The sequence below is a fragment of the Carcharodon carcharias genome, chromosome 2 (assembly GCF_017639515.1).
Source record: "Carcharodon carcharias isolate sCarCar2 chromosome 2, sCarCar2.pri, whole genome shotgun sequence".
Taxonomy (NCBI): Eukaryota; Metazoa; Chordata; class Chondrichthyes; order Lamniformes; family Lamnidae; genus Carcharodon; species Carcharodon carcharias.
The window spans coordinates 159,037,978-159,058,776 of record NC_054468.1 but is presented as its reverse complement, the minus strand read 5'-3'; the positions used below and the strand labels follow the sequence as shown (position 1 = coordinate 159,058,776).

Below are 20,799 nucleotides of genomic sequence, written 5' to 3'. Positions count from 1 at the left end.
TGCTCGATCCCTGTAGCCCTGCAAGTTTATTTCCTTTAAGCACCCATCCAATTTCCTTTTGTAATCATTGATCGTGTCCACTTCCAGTACTCTCAGTACCTGGTCATTACCACTTGTTGTGAGAAGAAAGTTCCCCCTCCCATTCCCCCTGCATCTCTTACCAAAACCTTAAATATGTGTCCTCCAGTCCTTGTATCATCAGCTAATGTGAACAGTTTACCCTTGTTTCCTTATCCGGGCCTGTCATAATTTTTACAGCTCCATCCAATATCCCCTCAACCTCCTTTGCTTCAAGGAGAACAATCCCAGCATTTCCAACCCAATCTTGTAAATAGAACCCCCCATCTCTGGAACCATTCTGGTAAATCAGTTGTGCACCCTCTCAAGGATCCTCATCCTTCCTCAAGTGTGGTGCCCAGAACTGGATGGAATACTCTAGTTGGGGCCTAACCAGAGCTTCATAAAAGTTCAGCATAATTTCCCCTCTTTTTCAGTAAATGCCTCTGTTTATGAAGTCCATGATGCCATATGCTTTGCTGAGCACTCTCTCAATATGTCCTGCAACCTTCAAAGATCTAGGCCCCTCTGTTCCTGTATACTCTTTAGAATTGTGCCATTATGTCTATATCGCCTCCCTAACCCTTCTTCCAAAATGCATCACCTTGCACTTCTCATAATTAAATTCCATCTGCTGCTAGTTACAGCACTATGGATGAACCTATACCACACGGCCTGAAGTGGTTCAAGAACCTCAAGGGCATTTAGCAATGGGCAATAAATACTTGTCTAGCCTGTGATGCCCACATCCCATGAAAGAATTTTTAAAAAAGTACATGGATGATGTGCAGAAATAAAATGATCTTCAATTGTAAATGGACATCAGTAACTTTAGCCTACATAAAGTAGGTTAATGTTGATATGTTCCTCCTTTTTGATTGATGTCAGGCATAGTTATGTGAATTCTAACCAGTAACTTCTGGGTTACTTTTTAGATCTAAACAATGCAAAATCACCATTGACACTTTATGATATGTTCTGATAATGGAGCCTGTTCAACCATTTTTACCAAGGAATGGTGTTGAGGAATACTGAGAATATGCCAAAATTGTTGAACTTGACATAAAATACAGTGTCAAAACACCCCTTCCACAAAATTTATTTTGAATAGAAACTGCAAATAATCCATTAGGCTGTATGAATTGAAAACTGCGGTAAATAATTCTCTGCTAACGCCTTCATTACCAGATCCAGCAGTGGGAGCATAACCTGGAGAAGTTTAATGTGGACCTGTTTCGAATGCGCTGTTACCTGGCTAGTCTACAGGGAGGTGAGCTACCCAATCCCAAGAGCCTCCTTGCAGCAGCTAGTCGGCCTTCCAAATTGGCACTTAGCAGGCTGGGCATCTTCTCCGTCTCTTCATTTCATGCTCTGGTAAGGATAGACCTGGAAATTGTTAAGGGATATTTGACTTTCTCTATTCTTCTCCTCTCCTACAGCAACCCCTTTTCACATTTGGGTCATCATGTAATACATTGATCACAATGAACAATTTATATATATATATATATATATCGTGCCAGAGGATAGCTAATATAATCCCTATATAGGTATTTTAAAAGGGAGAAAAAACAAATCCAGGAAACTATAGACCAACTAGCTTAACACTGTTGGTAGGAGAGATAAAAGAACTTATGTTCAAAGATGTAATAGAAAACATCTAGAAACTGAACATAAAAGAAAGTAGTCAGGATGGATTTCAAAAGGGAAGCTTTGATCAAGCTTATTAAATTCTTTGACGAACTAACAGAGTGGATAAGAGTACTCTTTCATACATATGTTTCAATAGAAATTTATTTTTGCTACAGGACTCCTTAAGTTCTGATTTTTAATTCAAAATTACTTATTAAAATTATATCTTGAAACCAAAATAAATTTATAATTGCGATAGAAATAAGGCAATTTAAAATATGCATTCCTTTTTAATTGTAGATCAGGTGACCATGCTATTCCTGGTCAAATGCAAGAAAGCCCAACTTTGCCTCAAGAAGCTTCTTGTCCTCTTTCAGTTCTCTTACCTGCAAACTAAATGTGTGAAGAATACCAAAATTATACAGAAATTTTGATGGAAATAGTGAAAGATAGCAATGTGTATGGAAGACTGCTGGCATGTACTTTTTGTGATGTCTTTTCTGTGTTTTGTTTTATCTTATGAGCTAACAAAATGGGTGTAATCAATAATTGTTTGCATAGTGTCTAATATTGAGTCTTCAATTCCCAGAGTGTAGAAGCAGTAGACCTAACAGGGGTGAGTGAAAACTTTTACATTTCAGGATATAGCAGGCCCTGAGAAACCTTTAAATAGTTCGGTTGTAAAAGATTTCAGTCTAAAAACTTGGTCAGAAAAATTACTGAGTCTGTGCCTGAACATGAACTCACTCTGAAAAGAAGAGAAAAATTAATTAATTAATTAATTTGAAAGAATCGTGACTGAAAAAGCAGCTTTAAAGACCAGCAAAGGCCAGGATTCGAAGCTTCGTGGTCCTACTGCATAATGCAGAAACTGAGAAGACCGCAGCCAGTCGATCCTTGCAGCCATTGCTTAAAATTTTTTCAAGGCTGGCTGCAAGCACTATTGCACCTGGGGCCCACCAAAACTGGCAAGCATGGGTAAACCCTTTGTCTTCAAATGAACGGCGGAATCATTTTGAATTTCAGCAACTTCTTAACCATGGATCAAAAATCCAACTCTCTACATCAGTTTGGATTCATCGAAGGGCCAAACCTAATGGAAAATTGGGTGTCCTGGAGAAGAGAATTCTTAAGCTCCTGGTGTACATCAAGTAGAAAGTCACAAAAAATCCAGATTCATACTTTTTTATACTGGTTTGGTGAACTTGCTGATGAAGTAAGCAGTGCATTAAAGAATCCTCAACTAGCTTTGATGAAATGTTAAATGTTAAAATACGTTGATGAATATTTTAATCTTCAAGATGCGGATCGCACTGACCTTAAAAAGAGGCACAGAAAATCCCCGGTAAAGCATCGAAAGGATGAAGGCAGTACCTGAGTATACCAGGCGAAGATGCCAGAAAGGCAGGGAACATTCCGGAAGTTTGAAAAATACATCTTTTTGGAAATCCCAACACATTACCTGACCTGCAACACCAGGGGACTATGCAGAGCGAGCAGCTGGCTGTTAATGAAGGAAAGCTGTCTGATGAAACCCAAAATAAACAAAGCCTGCCAAAGGACAATAAAGTAAGACTGGAAAATATTCGTATCAGAACTGAATTGGAAGATTTGAAACTCAAGATTAAAGCTGAGTATATTGGAAACACACGAGATGCTAAAGTCACCAATGAACCAAACTGTTCAAGATCTGAATGCACAAATTTTTTGAGGTGTTAGAGGTACAAGAATGAGACTACAGAGCTGAAGAAAATGGTTAGCCATTTGGAAGAAACCTTGAAAGAACATTACATTTCCAAGGAGATATATGAAGAGGTAAAAATCAAGAACCTAGAATGGCAAGAGAAAGTGGAAGCACTTGCAAAAGAATGAGAGGAGTCTGAAAAACAGAAGCACGATTATGAGAATACTCAGTGATAGCACAGAGAAATTATACTCTGCCAAGGAAAAACTGATCGATGTAGAGAATCAACTTTCACATTCAGAAGATGTGTTTTGTAAGGAAAAATGAGAACTAACGAGTTCACAGGAAGTAGAACACTTGGATCTTCAATTAAAACTTGATGAACTTCAAGGAACGGTAGCATTATTGACAGAAGCATAGAATGATCTATATATTCAGTAGCTTTATAGCAGGTAAACCACATTCATTGCTGTAATTAGCCAAGATGATCAGAGAAGCCAGTTTCAAAAATAATTGAATTTTAGATTTATAATTAGTAACAAAATTGCCAAACACAAACCATAAAGGTTTGCAGCACTAGAGGCAACCATAAGACCCTTTGTGCTTGTATTGGTACTTGACTACAGCAATCCAAAAATAATTTTACTGCTTACCCTAGATCCTAGTGCATGAGGAGACAGCTCCTAGGAGAAGGAATTGCTGATGAATCAGAACAGTTGCTTGAAAACAGAATTAACAACAAAACTGATGAACTTGAACTTTGGTCCAATCTGAGCGACATGAAAGATGAGATGCACAGTATGGACGAGCAAATCCAGATTTTGAAAGTGGAAAAGGTGAATTCTACAGAAAAGATTGAAGATCTAACAAATGAATTGAAAGAGTCTAAGGAGCAGTCAGTGACCAAGGAAGAAAGATTTCGAAAAGAACTGAATGCCCAGGCCAAGTTGTTAAGCTTGTATAAGAGTGCCGCAGATAACCCTGGGGAAGAAAAAACAACTCCACTTAGCAGAGTTGTTGCAGAACTGAATGAACAGATCCATAAGCTCTCAAAACAACTGGAAAAGAAAAAGTAATTCAAAGTTTAGCTAAAATTATGAAACAATTGGGAATTAAGATTCCATTGTTGAAACCTGAACTTTCATATGTGTCACAGCAAGCCACAGGATGAAAGAAGAGGAGAAAACACTATAGGACAAGCACACCATTCATTCATCCCGGAAAAAACGGGGTAAACCAACAACTACCTATCACCACAACTGCCGAATTGACAGATAGTGGTTCAACGCCACGGAATGGAGAAAGAGGATAAAAAAAATAACCAGGTGCCAGGATAACCTCCAAATTAACAGAGTTTACCTGCAACAATGTAGCTTATCACTCCTTTGACAGTAGTGTGAATGAGATATTAAAGGGTTAATAGGCCTCCAGACCACCTGAACCTATGAACTCAGGGACTTGAAGGGGGAGATGGAGTAGTAATAATGATGTAAGTATGTGGGGCAAACTAGAATAACGTGAAATAAAGATAAAGACTTGTGGGGAGACCTGTCACATATAGGGTTAACGAGCTGCCTCCTCATGCACAAGGATCGAGGGTGAGCAGTGGAATTATTTTTGGATTGCTGTAGCCAAGTACCAATACAAGCACAATTGAAGGCATGGCCTAAATAGCCAAGTGGTTATGGTACTGGGTTTGTAACCCCAAGATCAAGAGTTCAAATCTCACAATGGCAAAACTATGAAACATGTAACTTCATCTGAAACAGATGGAAACAGGTTTGTACTCGAAAGAGTATCAAGAGTTCAAATCTCACAATGGCAAACTATGAAACAATGTAACTTCATCTGAATAGGAACAGATGGAAACGTGTTTGTACTCGAAAGAGTTACAAGCACAATTGGGACTGAGTACAGTATCACCCACACAGTGATGTGAGAGAACACACGGACTGCACCTAGGGATCAGTCTAGTGTTGGACAGAGCGGTGTGCACAATCGAGGATGGAGACAATTCCTAACTTGAACCCATTACTGTATATATGTACATAGTTCTTATAGTTAATACATACATACAGCTAACCCTACTGGCGAACAATAGCTAACACCCTACAACACCGACCATGTTCATTTTAATAGATTAAATTTTCCAATAGTTTATTAAATTAATTTTATTTGGCTCTTCTGCCAGCCGAGTCACTAAGACTGCCATTTAATGTACAGTTTAATGAGCTTGAGCATACATTTAGTGCAGCATGCATATAATTAATATTTGTAGTTCAAATACAAAAACCATTTTTGGGAAAAAGTAGGGAGCAATAGTCCAATGATTTCCTTAATACACTTCCGGTGAGAATGAAACTATATAGCTTTTTAAAAAAAAAAGTTATGTAATGCATGTGAACCATTTGTTTTCTTAACATGCATACATGTCCCATAGCGTGTATGTACTTCACTAGATACAGTAAATGTGTTCATGATGTTTTTTGATCTTCCCTTCACCTCTCACAAATCACGAGTTGTATTTTTGTTGGGATTGTGTGTCGCATTCTTTGCTCCTCCCAATCCTTTAAATAGACTTTTTACTGTATCAGTGACTCATGCACAGGGATCTAGGGTGAGCAGTGGGATTATTTTGTATTGCTGTCGCTAAGTACTATGGGCCTTATGATTGCCCCCCAGTGCTGCAAACCTTTATGGTTTAGGTTTGCATATTTAGTTGTTACTAATTATAAATCTAAAATTCAATTATTTTTGAAACAGGCTTTTCTGACCATTTTGGCTAAATACAGCAATGAATAATGTTTTCCTGCTATAAAGCTACTGAATTTATAAATCATTCTACATTTCTGTCAAAGTTAATTTGTAATCTCAAACTCTCAAAATAATAGGCATTTAAACAAAGTTTGGAATCATAAATGCCTTTACAGAGTTTAAAACTTTTATGGGACTGTCAAAGTTGCAGGAGGTTAACTTTTTGACCTGGTGGTGGATGTTGGTGGTAATGCTCTGGTGACCCAGAAGTTCAATTTTCCCCACGTGCTTGGAGTTTTAACTCCACAGCTTGTGTGTGACTTCACTGACAAGGTTTCTCACCCAACTTCAGTCAGATTGGCAGGCTTTGTTTCCAGTCGAGTGGGGAATTCTGGAGGACAGGCTGTAGTACCTAGTAGGTATGAGCCCTGACCCTGGAATTGTGCAGGGGTGGGGCAGATCAGATGAAAATTGGGAGGGTCGGGGGTGGGCCGATCATGAGGGTTTGTGAGGTTGGTGTGCTGGATCTAGCAGATAATTAGAACAACAATTGCAACCTGGATCCGACAGTCCTTAGCTCCCTGTAGCTGTCAGATTTCCAAAAACCTGGGAAAATATCTGTCCAAATTAACTTGAAAATAGTGCATAAGTGTGAGGCATGCAAGCTTATTATAATCCTTAAATCACCAACCCACCTCCTGGGAGCAGATTAGATCTTGTCCCTGACCAGCCACTATTAAGGCTCGGCATGATACTGAACTCTTCTTCCGCCGTCTTCGTCTCCGGGCTCACTTCTTTGGGCAGGAGTCCTCTCCCAGTTCAACGGATCCTTTTACCCATCTCCAATATTCTCCCTCCACCTGGACCCCTCCCTCTGGATTCTTACCTTCTCTCGATCTTTTCATTGAGAACTGTCGGCGCGACATTAGTCGTCTCAATTTCTCTGCTCCTCTCACCCATTCTAACCTGTCTCTCTCTGAACTTACTGCACTCCATTCTCTCAGGTCCAACCCTGACATTGTCATCAAACCCGCTGACAAGGGTGGTGCTGTTGTTGTCTGGCGTACTGACCTCTACCTCGCGGAGGCTGAGCATCAACTCGCAGACACCTCCTCCTACCTCTCCCTGGACCATGACCCCACCACTGAACATCAAGCCATTGTTTCCAGGACTGTCACTGACCTCATCTCCTCTGGGGATCTCCCTCCCACAGCTTCCAACCTGATAGTCGCCCAACCTCGGACGGCCCGCTTCTATCTCCTACCCAAAATCCACAAACAGAACTGCCCTGATAGACCGATCGTCTCAGCTTGCTCCTGCCCCACAGAACTCATTTCTCGTTATCCTGACTCCCTTCTCTCTCCCCTTGTCCAGTCCCTTCCCACCTACATCCGTGATTCCTCTGACACCTTACGTCACATCAACAATTTCCAGTTCCCTGGCCCCAACCGCTTCCTCTTCACCATGGACATCCAATCCCTCTACACCTCCATCCCCCACCAGGATGGTCTGAGGGCCCTTAGCTTCTTCCTCGAACAGAGGCCCGAACAATCCCCATCCACCACTACTCTCCTCCGTCTGGCTGAACTTGTTCTCACGCTGAACAATTTCTCCTTCAACTCCTCTCACTTCCTCCAAATAAAAGGTGTGGCTATGGGTACCCGCATGGGCCCCAGCTATGCCTGTCTCTTTATGGGGTATGTGGAACATTCCTTGTTGCAGTCCTACTCCGGCCCCCTTCCACAACTTTTTCTCCGGTACATCGATGATTACTTCGGTGCCGCTTCATGCTCTCGTCGGGACTTGGAAAAATTTATTAATTTTGCTTCCAATCTCCACCCCTCCATCATTTTCACGTGGTCCATCTCTGACACTTCCCTTCCCTTCCTTGACCTCTCTGTCTCAATCTCTGGTGATAGACTGTCCACCAATATCCATTACAAACCCACCGACTCCCACAGCTATCTCGACTACAGCTCCTCACACCCCGTTTCATGTAAGGACTCCATCCCATTCTCTCAGTTCCTTCGCCTCCATCGCATCTGTTCCGATGATGCTACCTTCAAAAACAGTCCCTCTGACATGTCCTCCTTCTTCCTTAACCGAGGTTTTCCACCCACGGTCGTTGACAGGACCCTCAACCGTGTCCGGCCCATCTCCCGCGCATCCGCCCTCACGCCTTCTCCTCCCTCCCAAAAACATGATAGGGTCCCCCTTGTCCTCACTTATCACCCCACCAGCCTCCGCATTCAAAGGATCATCCTCCGCCATTTCCGCCAACTCCAGCATGATGCCACCACCAAACACATCTTCCCTTCACCCCCCTTATCGGCATTCCATAGGGATCGCTCCCTCCGGGACACCCTGGTCCACTCCTCCATCACCCCCTACTCCTCAACCCCCTCCTATGGCACCACCCCATGCCCACGCAAAAGATGCAACACCTGCCCCTTCACTTCCTTTCTCCTCACCGTCCAAGGACCCAAACACTCCTTTCAAGTGAAGCAGCATTTCACTTGCGTTTCCCCCAACTTAGTCTACTGCATTCGTTGCTCCCAATGTGGTCTCCTCTACACTGGAGAGACCAAACGTAAACTGGGCGACCGCTTTGCAGAACACCTGCGGTCTGTCCGCAAGAATGACCCAAACCTCCCTGTCGCTTGCCATTTTAACACTCCACCCTGCTCTCTTGCCCACATGTCTGTCCTTGGCTTGCTGCATTGTTCCAGTGAAGCCCAACGCAAACTGGAGGAACAACACCTCATCTTCCGACTAGGCACTTTACAGCCTTCCGGACTGAATATTGAATTCAACAACTTTAGGTCGTGAGCTCCCTCCCCCATCCCCACCCCCTTTCTGTTTCCCCCTTCCTTTTTTTTCCAATAAATTATAAAGATTTTCCTTTTCCCACCTATTTCCATTATTTAAAAAAAAAATTTTAAAAAAAACCCCACTAGAGCTATACCTTGAGTGCCCTACCATCCATTCTTAATTAGCACATTCGTTTAGATAATATCACCAACTTTAACTTTAACACCTATGTGTTCTATTGTACTATTGTCGTTGACATCTTTTGATGATCTGCTTCTATCACTGCTTGTTTGTCCCTACAACCACACCGCCCCCCCTCCCACTCCACCTCTCTCTCTATCTCTCCGCCCCCCACACACACACCTTAAACCAGCTTATATTTCAACTCTTTCTTGGACTCGAACTCAAGTTCTGTCGAAGGGTCATGAGGACTCGAAACGTCAACTCTTTTCTTCTCCGCCGATGCTGCCAGACCTGCTGATTTTTTCCAGGTAATTCTGTTTTTGTATTAAAACTAGAGGTGGGCGGACAAGGAGCAGAGTTGGAGTTGGGATTTAGAATTTTAACCTCTCACCGACCCAACCCTCACTGTTTTTTGGGGTTAAATTAGCCCCAAAGCAGCTTATGGTGATTTATTTTTATATTATAATCCCAGTTCCATTTACCATTCATTTTTCAATAATTGTAAGTTTGAAAAATTTCTTGATTCAAACTTGACTTAATGACTTTTCTACATTCTCAAAATTCATAATGTTTTAAGGAGCAATTTAATACCAGCGATGGAAATCTGAAGTAAAATGCATAAACATCACGTTGTTTGTGCTTTCTTTTGAAGAATTGTTCCAGAGATGAAGCAACACTCAGAAAAAGAACATTGTCCCTGTCTCAGCGAATAAGAAGTAAAAAGGGTTTGTTCTCTTCACTGAAGGGGTTAGACGATCTTGGAAGAAAAGGGAAAGAAAGGAGACCCACGATTATGCAGGCATGTATTATTCAAATTTTTCAATCCATAATGTAACGTTCAAGAGTTGTGCTTGTTTTCTTATTCAAACTTCCTCTAAGTATGCTGCATTATGTAATTTATTCCTTTATCATACAAATACTGTGTTCTATATGGAAGAAGGTTCTTTCTTTTCAAAGAAAGTGAATATTATGAATTGCTTAATACAGATGAGGTAAAATATCTGTTTAAATGGACCTAGCACGATTAAATTTCAATAAAGCAGCTCATTGTTTGCTATTAACTTTCTTGTAATAGGATTGAGTGTGTTGTTGATTTGGCTCTTTGTGATTTAGGATGGAATATTCTAATCTCCTTTAATTTTGTGAAGTGCTACTAGAAACATGTCAGTATTTTGTAACCTACAGAAGTGGCATCAACAGTTATAGACTTGTGCTTTTCGTACCAAATAAACATTAATATTGTTGATATAAGATGAAGCATATTGAATTTCATCTAATCTTATGAAGCATTTGCTGATAGAAATATTGATGCTTGAAGTTCCTGTTAGAAATGTAGGGTTGCATCATGATTGGAATTGAGCTTGCAGAAGCTAGCAGGTAGCCAGTACACAGGGGCGATTTCCTGATAATTGTTGCCTATAGCTGTTACAACCTATTTTGGCCTAAAATGGAACTTTATCTCTGAGATGATCTGAGTACTACTTTAAATCTGTACTGTGACAGCACTGAAGAATACTGCAATCATCTAATCAGCAAAAGGGAAAACCTACTTTACCTCATCCTCACCAATCTACCTTCCTGTCGCAGATGCATCTGTCCATGACAGTATTGGTTGGAGGTAAAACCCACGGTTCTTGTGGAGATGAAGTCCCATCTTCACACTGAGGATACCCTCAATTGTGTTGTGTGGCACTACCATAGTGTTAAATGGGATAGATTTAGAACTGATCTAGCAACTCAAAAACTGGGCATCCGTGAGGCACTGTGGGCCATCAGCAGCAGCAGAATTGTCCTCAACCACAATCTGTAACCTCGTGGCCTGGCACATCCCCCACTCTTCCATTACCACCAGGGGATCAACCCTGGTTTAATTAAGAATGCAGGAGAGCATGCCAGAAGCAGCACCAGGCATACCTAAAAATGAGTTGCCAACCTTGTGAATCTACAATGTAGGACTACCTGGATGCCAAACAATGGAAGTAGTAGGCGATAGACAGAGTTAAATGATCCCACAAACCAAAGGATCAAATCAAAGCTCAGCATGTCCTTCCATGTCCAGTCATGAATACTGGTGGACAATTAAACAACTAACTGGAGGAGGAGGTTTCCACAAATATCCCCATCTTCAATGATGGAGCCCAGCATAACAGAGTAAAGGACAAGGCTGAAGCATTTGCTACCATCTTCAGCCAGAAGATGATCCATGTTGGCCTTCTCCTGAGGTTCCCAGCATCACAGATGCCAGTCTTCAGCTAATTTGATTCACTCTACATGATATCAAGAAATGGTTGAAAGCACTTGATGCAGCAAAGGCTATGGGCTTGACAACATTCTTGCTATAGTACTGAAGACTTGTGCTCCAGAACTAGCCACGTCTCTAGCCAAGCTGTTCCATTACAGCTACAACATCTGCCCAACAATGTGAAAAATTGCCTAGGTATGTCCTATCCACAAAAAAGCAGGAAAAATCCAACTTGGCCAATTACCATCCCATCAGGCTACTCTCAATTATCAACAAAATGATGGAAGTTGTCGTCATTGTTACACCTGTTCACTGATGCTCAGTTTGGGTTCTGCCAGGGCCACTCAGCTCTGATTACAGCCTTGGTCCAAATGTGGACAAATGAGCTGAATTCCAGTGATGAGATGAGAGTGACTGTCTTTGACATCAAGTCATTGAGTGGCATAAAGGAGCCCTAGTAAAACCAAAGTCAGTGGGAACCAGGGAGAGATTTCTCCACTGGTTGCAGTCATACCTAGCACAAAGAAGGTGCTTGTGGTTGTTGGAGTTTAATCATCACAATCCCAGAACTTTGCTGCACCTCAAGGTGATGTCCAAAGCTTGACCATCTTCAGCTGCCTCGTCAATGACATTCCGTCTATCTTAAAGGCAGAATTGGGGATGTTAGCTGATGACTAGACAGTGTTCAGTACCATTTGTGACACCTCGGATACTGAAGTAATCATCGTCCATATGCAGCAAGACGTGAACAACATTCAGGCTTGAGCTGATAAATGGCAAGTAATATTTGCACCACACAAGTACCAGTCAATAACCATCTACAGCAGGAGAGAATCTAACCATCTCCCTTGACATTCGATGATATTACCATTACATATTACTCAATTATCAACATCCAGGTGGTTACCATTAACTAGAAATTGAATTGGACCAGCCATATAAATACTATGGTTACAAGAGCAGGTCAGAAAGCTAGAAATTCTGTTTTTTTCAGTACCAAATTTAAGGTTGGCATTGTTAACATTTTCCCATTAGGAGTTTCAGTTGATAATTATATGTATTGTTAATTTAAAAACAATAATTAGATTAGATAGAACCTGGATTTTAATGCAAACTTTTTATTTCAAATCTTAGAGTTTTTTGAAACTTATTTGATTATTTCTTGCATTCCTACATACTCACAGTCATCCAGTGAGATGGAAGCACGAGCTCTTAATTGGGTAGTTGTGTAAAGTACTTACCAATTAACTTTGACATTTTGTCTGGTCTGTCTCTTTTTAAAATTGTATATTTAACAAATTGATTATTATTGGAATGTTCTAATTGCCTGTTGAAGTGCACATTCATGCAGTAGAAGCCTCAGGTTCTTACAACAGCTGAGCAACTCAAGGCTATTGTAGTAAACTGCCTCCTATATCTAGCATATGATTTCATTCAATGTGTTTATGGGTTATAAGACTCCTTCAGAACTTTGTGTTGGAAAGGGTCATCTAAAGGTAATGAAAGCATGTACATAACAAATGATTTAACCAGCTCTGCACCCTCATATTTCAGTGCAAAATTAGCTGATGCCTAGTAAGTGAACATGATATTTGATTTTAATACTGACAGCAGTTAATGACATGCCAGTATTAACAATAAACTAATCACTTCATACCGAACGTCTCCTTGCCTTCCCACCACCCCATTCTCACTTAGAAAGCTATATTATCAGTGAGTTGTTTCCTTCTGTGAATAATTACCTGTTATGCTCCATGAATGTTAAATAATTTATATTAAAAACAGAACACTGATAAATTAGTTTGTGTGGTGCTGAGATGCAGCTACAAATCTAAATCTTTTACCATATTCCTGTAACTGCTGCTTTAATCTCCTTAGATTTTTGAGTGCAATGGTAGGCCAGGCTGTGCAGCCTTACAGTTACCATTGACTTGCAGTACTTTTGATAAGGTGAGAGATCTAACACAGCATCTGTACATTGTGAATGCGTACAGAAATATAACATTCCATTGCTTTGTAAAGCACAATGCCAAATGTGCCAACATTTGTGGATGGGGAGTGAACCTTTGATCACAGGCATTTAAGGACCTTTAATAAATAATGTCCAATACACAAGATTACTTTTTGACTTAGAGTGCAATCATGGGATGCATGACTCCCTACTCCCCTACGTCCACCCCCTACTATCCATAGACCAGTTTCATCATATGGGTTATTTGCTTTCAGTTCTCCAAAAAAAGAATTGCAGAGTTGTCCTCAATATGTCTCCAAAATCCTTATACACTGTTTTTGGAGGGAATGCATATTTTCAACTTTAGTCTAGCTGAAAAAAAGAGACGTTTTTGGTTGAAGTTTTTCGCCTTGCACTCATTCGGACAATTTGCAAGAAAATACTAATGTCAGGGGAAACAGCATAGTTATGCTGTATGAGAAGAGGGTGCTGATTGGTTGACAAGTGGTATTTTCTTGCAAAATGTCCTAATGAGTGTAAGATGAAAAGCTTCAACCAAAAAAAATTTTCAGCAATACTGTACTACCAAACAACTTTTTTCAACTTTGTCCTTTTCATAATATATTATGAGGAAATAAAAGAATACCTATGTTGGTTTGGCCTTTGCTCACTTCTGTCTGTAATTATCTTGAAAGAGAGTCGGAAATACTTGTCTTTGAAGTAAATGCAGTGAGATTTTTGCATTTTTCAGATGGTCTTGAGTTACTGAACTTCTGAATATTATACTTTTGAGAATGCGATTTTGGAAATAATCTAATGGAGTGGTATTTTTTAAAGTAAAAGCAAAATGTTTAAGCAGTGTGCATTTTGCAGCTTCCAACATAACAGTTGGTACTTTACATGGTTTTAGTGAAATTAAGAATCACAGTCATTATATCAAATTAATGATGCCTGATCAGAAAGTAAAATAGCATATAAACTGGAATTCTCATTTAATAATATCCAGGAAAATCTTTGATCAAACAAGTGTATTGGTTTATAACAGATGAGGATGGGTGGATAGGGGGCGCAAGCATGGTGGCGATATATTAGATTTTGTAACATTTAAGGACTCCTGTGCAAACCACTAATCATTTCTTGTTGCATATATATAATAGCAGCACCATTCTCCAATGAAACTGTTACCTTGGTACAAGAATTAATTGATAGTGTGTAGTGAAAAGCACGGAATAAACAGTTCTGATTTGTCCAGTCCTGCCCCAGTAAGCCGTCTATTCAATCATTGCTGTACAGACAGCAGTGCAACCATGTATTGTGCGAACAGCAATTAATAATGTTTCACCTGCACGTCTGTCAAATCGCAAAAAGCAAAGCAATATACATGTGTATTTAAGTGAGCGCACACAGTTTTATTAATGGAATTAAATACTGGTGACATTTTTCATGCCTGTGAAGATAGACTGTACTAATATTAGAAATTTAAAGACAGTGACACACTTGAGATCATTTTAAAATTAAAAAAAATATAATTTGCTTTTTTCTCATTTATGGAAAAGCACAATCAAACAAAAATTGTCATCAAGCCAAATAAGACCTTAAGATACATGACTAAAAGTTTGGTCAAAGAGCTGTGTTTTGTGGAGGGCCTTAAAAGCGTAGAGGGAAATGGATATTCAGAAGGGAATTCCCGAGCTTAGGGGCACCAGTTGGAGTTGGCCTTCAGCTGATACAAAGTTTATGATCTATACAAATATCTCCAGGAAGCAACGTCGCACTTGATACCCAAACTGTGGTTGATATGGCTTTGTACTACTGCATGCTTCTGTGATTGAGAAAAACACAACAGTAACATGCAACTTTGGCGTTTGCTCTTTTGAAACACTGATATCAAAACCTGCAGTGCAGTGTTATAATTTAAATAGCATAAGCTATCGCCTTTTGTCTCAAAGTATTTCCTCTTTGAGATGGCGCAGGCTACATTTCAGAATTAAGTGCCATGTTTTTAATTTCTGCTAGCTGAATTTATCTTTGTGCTGCATCTTAAGAAAGCAATCTGATCAATGATGGAATGAAATTGCAAGCAGGAAACAGCCCTTGTTGAAATCAGGAGCAGTGTGGGCAAGGTGAGGACAAAGAACAGGATGGAGTGAATAATGGAAAATTGGTTTTGGGGTGGAATTTTTAAGAATGTTCTTTAAATTTGACATCAGGGATGCTCAAAGTTTTCGCTCTGAGGACTACTAGATTCTTGTGACAAAATCTGAGTGCACAGCATTTTGTTATGCAACCATACATACCTCATCGTTGGCATTATTCCACCTATGGAAGATGATGGACGTGAAGCAAATAAAATCCATTGGGGATGGGGTAACTTCATTTGGAACACTTTTGCTGATGTCTGAAGAGAGCAATCCATGAGAAATAGATTCTGTCACAAGTGCTGCCTGAGACGTAGTTATCCGGTGTCATTGTACGCTGTTCTTTTTGGTATTGGTGCCCATTGCCAAGCTGCTGTTGCCACTGAACATCATGGTGGTGCAAGCCAGCCCACAGCTATTGTTGCCATTTTCCTCGTCATCTGCTAGTGTCTCCCAATTGTGAAAATCAATTTTTAGGGTCTTCTTGTCAGGCTTGCATACATCCTTGAAAAAGAGCTATAGATGACTATGTGGGAGGTAGGATTAATAAGTTTGCGGATGACACAAAGATCGGCTGGGTGGTTAACAGTGACAGGATGGTCAAATGGGCAGACAAGTGGCAGATGGAATTTAACCCTGCAAAGTGTGAGGTGATATACTTTGGAAGGAGTAATTTGACAAGGAAGTATTCAATGAATGACATGACACTAGGAAGTTCTGAGGAACAAAGGGACCTTGGCATGTGTGTCCATAGATCTCTGAAGACAGAGGGGCAGTCAGTGGGGTGGTGAAAAAGGCATATGGCACACTTGCCTTTATCAATCGAGGCATAGATTACAAAAGTAGGGAGGTCATGTTGGAGTTGTATAGAACCTTGGTGAGGCCACAGCTGGAGTACTGTATGCAGTTCTGGTCGCCACATTATAGGAAGGATGTGATTGCACTGGAGGGGGTGCAGAGGAGATTCACCAGGATGTTGCCTGGGATGAAAAATTTAAGTTATGAAGAGAGGTTGGATAGACTTGGGTTGTTTTCGTTGGAGCAGAGAAGACTGAGGGGGCGACCTGATCGAGGTGTACAAGATTATGAGGGGCATGGACAGGGTGGATAGGGAGCAGCTGTTCCCCTTAGTTGAAGGGTCAGTCATGAGGGGACACAAGTTCAAGGTGAGGGGCAGGAGATTTAGGAGGGATGTGAAGAAAAGCTTTTTTAGCTAGAGGGTGATGATGGTCTGGAATGTACTGCCTGGGAGGGTGGTGGAGGCAGGTTGCCTTACATCCTTTAAAAAGTACCTGGATGAGCACTTGGCACGTCATAACATTCAAGGCTATGGGCTAAGTGCTGGTAAATGGGATTAGGTAGGTAGGTCAGGTGTTTCTCACGTGTCGGTGCAGATTCAATGGGCTGAAGGGCCTCTTCTGCACTGTATGATTCTTTGATTCTGAGCTTTTGGTGTCCAACTGGTTGTCAGGCTCCGATTTCCTCACCATACAAGAAAATCCTTGGGTAGGTGACTGCTATCCATTCCGTGAACCTGCCCGAACCAGCGCAGTTGCCTCTGCATGATGAATGCTAACATACTTGAGAGCTTTGCTTTGAGAGGACTGCTGCATTTGTGATTTTGTCTTTCCATGAGATGTTCAGAATGCACGTCTAACAGCGAAAATAAAAGTTGTTGAGCTTGCTTTCTTGTTAGCTGTAAGTCCCCCATGCTTCATAGCCATACAACAAGGTGCTGAGTGTTATAATATGGGTTCTTTTGATGTCTCAATGATGAGATCTTGAGACTTGTGTATTTAAACATGAACTGTTTATTGTTAACCTTTCACTTTTTACAGATCCCAGGTTACTGTCATGCATGTTGCTGTGATCTTCATGCAGGCTGATTCCAGTGTGTTCTTGCTAGATGCTTCTCTGAGTCATACCATGTGATTCTATGCATCATACCATGGGGATGCTATTCTCCAGTTCCACACTAACTTTTGCTGTGCTGAGCACCTTTACATTACAATGGCATGCAGACACATGCAACATCATACAACTTTTTTCTCCAAAGAAAATTTCCTCTCTCCCAGTGGAATATTACAATACAGTCTTTACTAGCTATTTCTTCTCTCCCCACCACCCCACCTCAAGTCTGACTTTATAAATTCAGATGATCTTGAGGCTTGACAGTTCTTCCACATCTTGGTCTTTCAAGTTTGGAGGAATGGTAGTAGTACTCTGTCTTTGCGGTACTTGGCAATCTCTATTTGACTCATTTTTTATGCTCCTTTGAGTTGTATTTCTTTTTATTAACAACTCATCTACTTTTTTCATACACTGTGGGTTTGTCCCATTCCTTCTGAGGAGAATGTGCCTCCTTTCATTCCTAGAACGGACTCGAATTTTCTTTATTTGTGATGTCTGCCATGTTCTTGCTGGACATTTATGCTTCGCAAATGGAACCTTCATCTTCACTTGTTTCAGAATTTCAGCTAAACACTTGGATGCTGTTTTATTTTCAAATCCTTTTGCAAGCTAATGAACCTTTTCATTCAGCTCAGCATTTCTCTTTCTAGTGCCTTGCGCTTCAGCGTTGGATTTATATTTTCTGATCTCATTCTGTTTTTTCATTTGCTGTCTGCAACAGAAATTAGTCCATGTCCTTCATTTGGGACTCACTGTTGGCCAGGTCTGTTTCCGGTGAAGTCTTAACTTGTTTCAGCTCTGTAATTGTGCAATTCATGGATTCATTATCTGCTCGCAGTTTGGAAAGTTCAACAGCTTTTCCTTTTAGTGCCTCCTCTTTTCCATTCAGCTGCTTCTTTAGCTCTTCAGTCTGTTTATTGTAGTGTAAAGAACGTATCATTTTTTCCAATATTACTGCAGGATATTGTGAAGCAGGCTTGTGGGGACTGTGTGTATGTTAGGTGTCTGTGACTAATTTAATTAAACTGATGATTTAAACCTTTCAGCCTGGTTGTCTGTAAAAGCAGGCATTTTGAAATTGAGATGGACGAGCTAACATGGGATCCCAGTAGATACAGCCTGAATAGGAATGTGCATTAGGAGATAAGTAAGTGAGTTTTTAGTTGGTGGATTTCAAAGAGAAATAACAGGAAGTTTTATGACTGGCAGATATCATAAATAAATAAAGCAAAATTATTCAGTTATTTTTCCTCAAAGTGCTGGCCATAATGACAACATGAAATATTTTTAGATTATGGGAAAGGTAGAAGTGTTAGTTGTTCCAGAAAGCAAGGTTTTGTTATAGGCCTTGGATTTACATTGTCGAGGGAGAGAGAAGCTTGTGACATCCTCCCCTATACGATAATATTGTTGAATGTTTTATAGCTTAAGAATCTATAGGGACGGTTGCCTGTAAAAGGGCATTTGCGAGTCTAGCTATATATAAATCTTTTGGGAAATGTTATAAGACTAAATTTAACTGTAACTATAATCTTGTGTATTTAAGTTTTCTTTTCTTTTGTTAATATATGTTTTAATTTAATATATAAAATCTCCAAAAGTGGAAATGGAATCTTTACTTCTGACTTTATTACACGTACCTTCTTACCTTCTCATAATAAAAATACAAATTGCAAATTGTTGTGATAGCATGGCCAAGTTTCCCTTTGTGACCTGGTCAGTCTGGCAACTACCACCTGTCATATCATAACAGTAGCTTTCTGCTTCCTCCTGGAATATAGGACATTGCTCAGTCTTCTTTGCCAACTGATTCTTTAGTTTGTTCAGAGTGAAGTAACATTCATTTTCTTTTTCTTCATCATTTTCCAGAGGAATAAACTTTGTCCGAAGGAATTCTTATTGCATGTGAAGGTCTGTCAACAGATTTTCCTTTACTTTCCGAAGCTCACTTGTTTCACCTTGACCTTTTCTGTAATTCAGCATAGTGTCGAGTTTCTTCTGTTATGCTTCCATTCTGCTGTTTAAGATGGTCTTCACTTTTTCATGTTGCTGAATGGTTATGTATTCCTTTTGCATTTGATCGTGAAGAACAATCAGTTCTTTCAACTGTTTATTGTTGACCTCTTGCCAGCTCACTCTGGGCTTCAGTGCATCATTTTGTTGCTACTGATGATTCAAACACAGCTTTTTCTGAAGTAATATTCAACATTCTTTTTAGTTCCTCATATTTTTCCATGGCAACATATTGATTCTTCAAGGAGCCTTTAAGGGTCATAACTTGTTTGCGTACTTTTACTGCCTGCTGTTTTACCTGGCTGTACATCTGGTTGAGTTTTCCCAACTCCTGTTTTGATTTGTCAGTTGTGCTATTGAGGGTTGTTATTTCCTCCTGATACCTTTGTGTCATCTTTGAAATTTGTTTGTTTAGATCTTGAACAGCTTGGTTTACTGAAGACTTAGTTTATCAGCATTTTCAGAGGTATATACTCAGCCTGACTCTTGTCCTTCAAGTCTTCCAGTTCAGCTCTGATGCGAACATTTTCCTGTAGAACTGTTCATTTACTTTTTGCACATTTTGCTTCTTTTGAGTTACTTCAGATCACTTCCCTTCATTCATAGCTATCTGCTTACTTTGCCACCTGTCTCCCTCACTCTGGGGCCTTTTGGCTCCCTTTGTGGTTTTGTGTTGCACTCCCTCTGGGGTCTTTTATTGCCCTCAGAACTTTATTTGGGTTTGCCCTCTCCTTGGGGTCTCTTGATGCCCTCTCTCTGGAGTCTCTTCCAATTTTCTGTCCATGGCTGCTTTATTTTCTTGTAGTTATAGATTTAAATTGCATTGGGTCTTTAAGACTATGAGTGCAGTAACCATTTCTTTTACAATCAGGCTGTCGGCTTTCTTTGTCAGGAGTTTCCTATGCTTTTGTGCTTTTGGTGGACTGTCTGGTGATCTGCCACCTCATTTTCTAAAATAAAACTTGTAAACTTTGAAAACTTTTCCTTCTCTTTTTAAATCTACTGTAGTGATTTCTTTTCTTTCACACTCTCTTTTACACATTGGGAGTTTCGACGGTCTTGAGGGGCCTTTTTTAAATCTGAAGAGACAGCATTTCCTTTTGCTCTGATTGCTGTTTTTCTTTAAATTTTTAGAGCAGCAGCAATACTTTGACTTCCTTAAGCTCTGCAAGCTTTTTCTTTTGTTTGTACTATGCTCTGCAGGCTTCTCCATGTAACTCTGCCAGCATTTTTAATTTTTTAATGCTGCAGCCGTCTTCCAGCTACCCCCTTGATACTGTGCCCTTGAGACCACCAGTTATTCTAAAATGAAAGTACAGCTACATTTTTGTATCTTTGCTCACCATCTCGTAAACTATGTCACTCAGGTTCTTGCAATTTTCTGTAATGCACTTCCGCTCACTCTGGCTGATTCCTCACTTTC

The 20,799-nt window shown here is 40.3% G+C and overlaps 1 protein-coding gene across 3 annotated transcripts in view; it reads left to right on the top strand.

Moving 5' to 3' along the window:
• Positions 1–20,799, top strand: part of LOC121293889 (T-lymphoma invasion and metastasis-inducing protein 2-like) — a 385,212-nt gene that overhangs the window by 190,059 nt on the left and 174,354 nt on the right. For all 3 annotated transcript variants that reach the window (XM_041217341.1, XM_041217335.1, XM_041217350.1), the window contains 2 exons: positions 1,246–1,431; positions 9,774–9,920. In XM_041217341.1, coding sequence (XP_041073275.1) covers positions 1,246–1,431; positions 9,774–9,920 — 333 coding nt within the window. The remainder of the gene's footprint in view (positions 1–1,245; positions 1,432–9,773; positions 9,921–20,799) is intronic.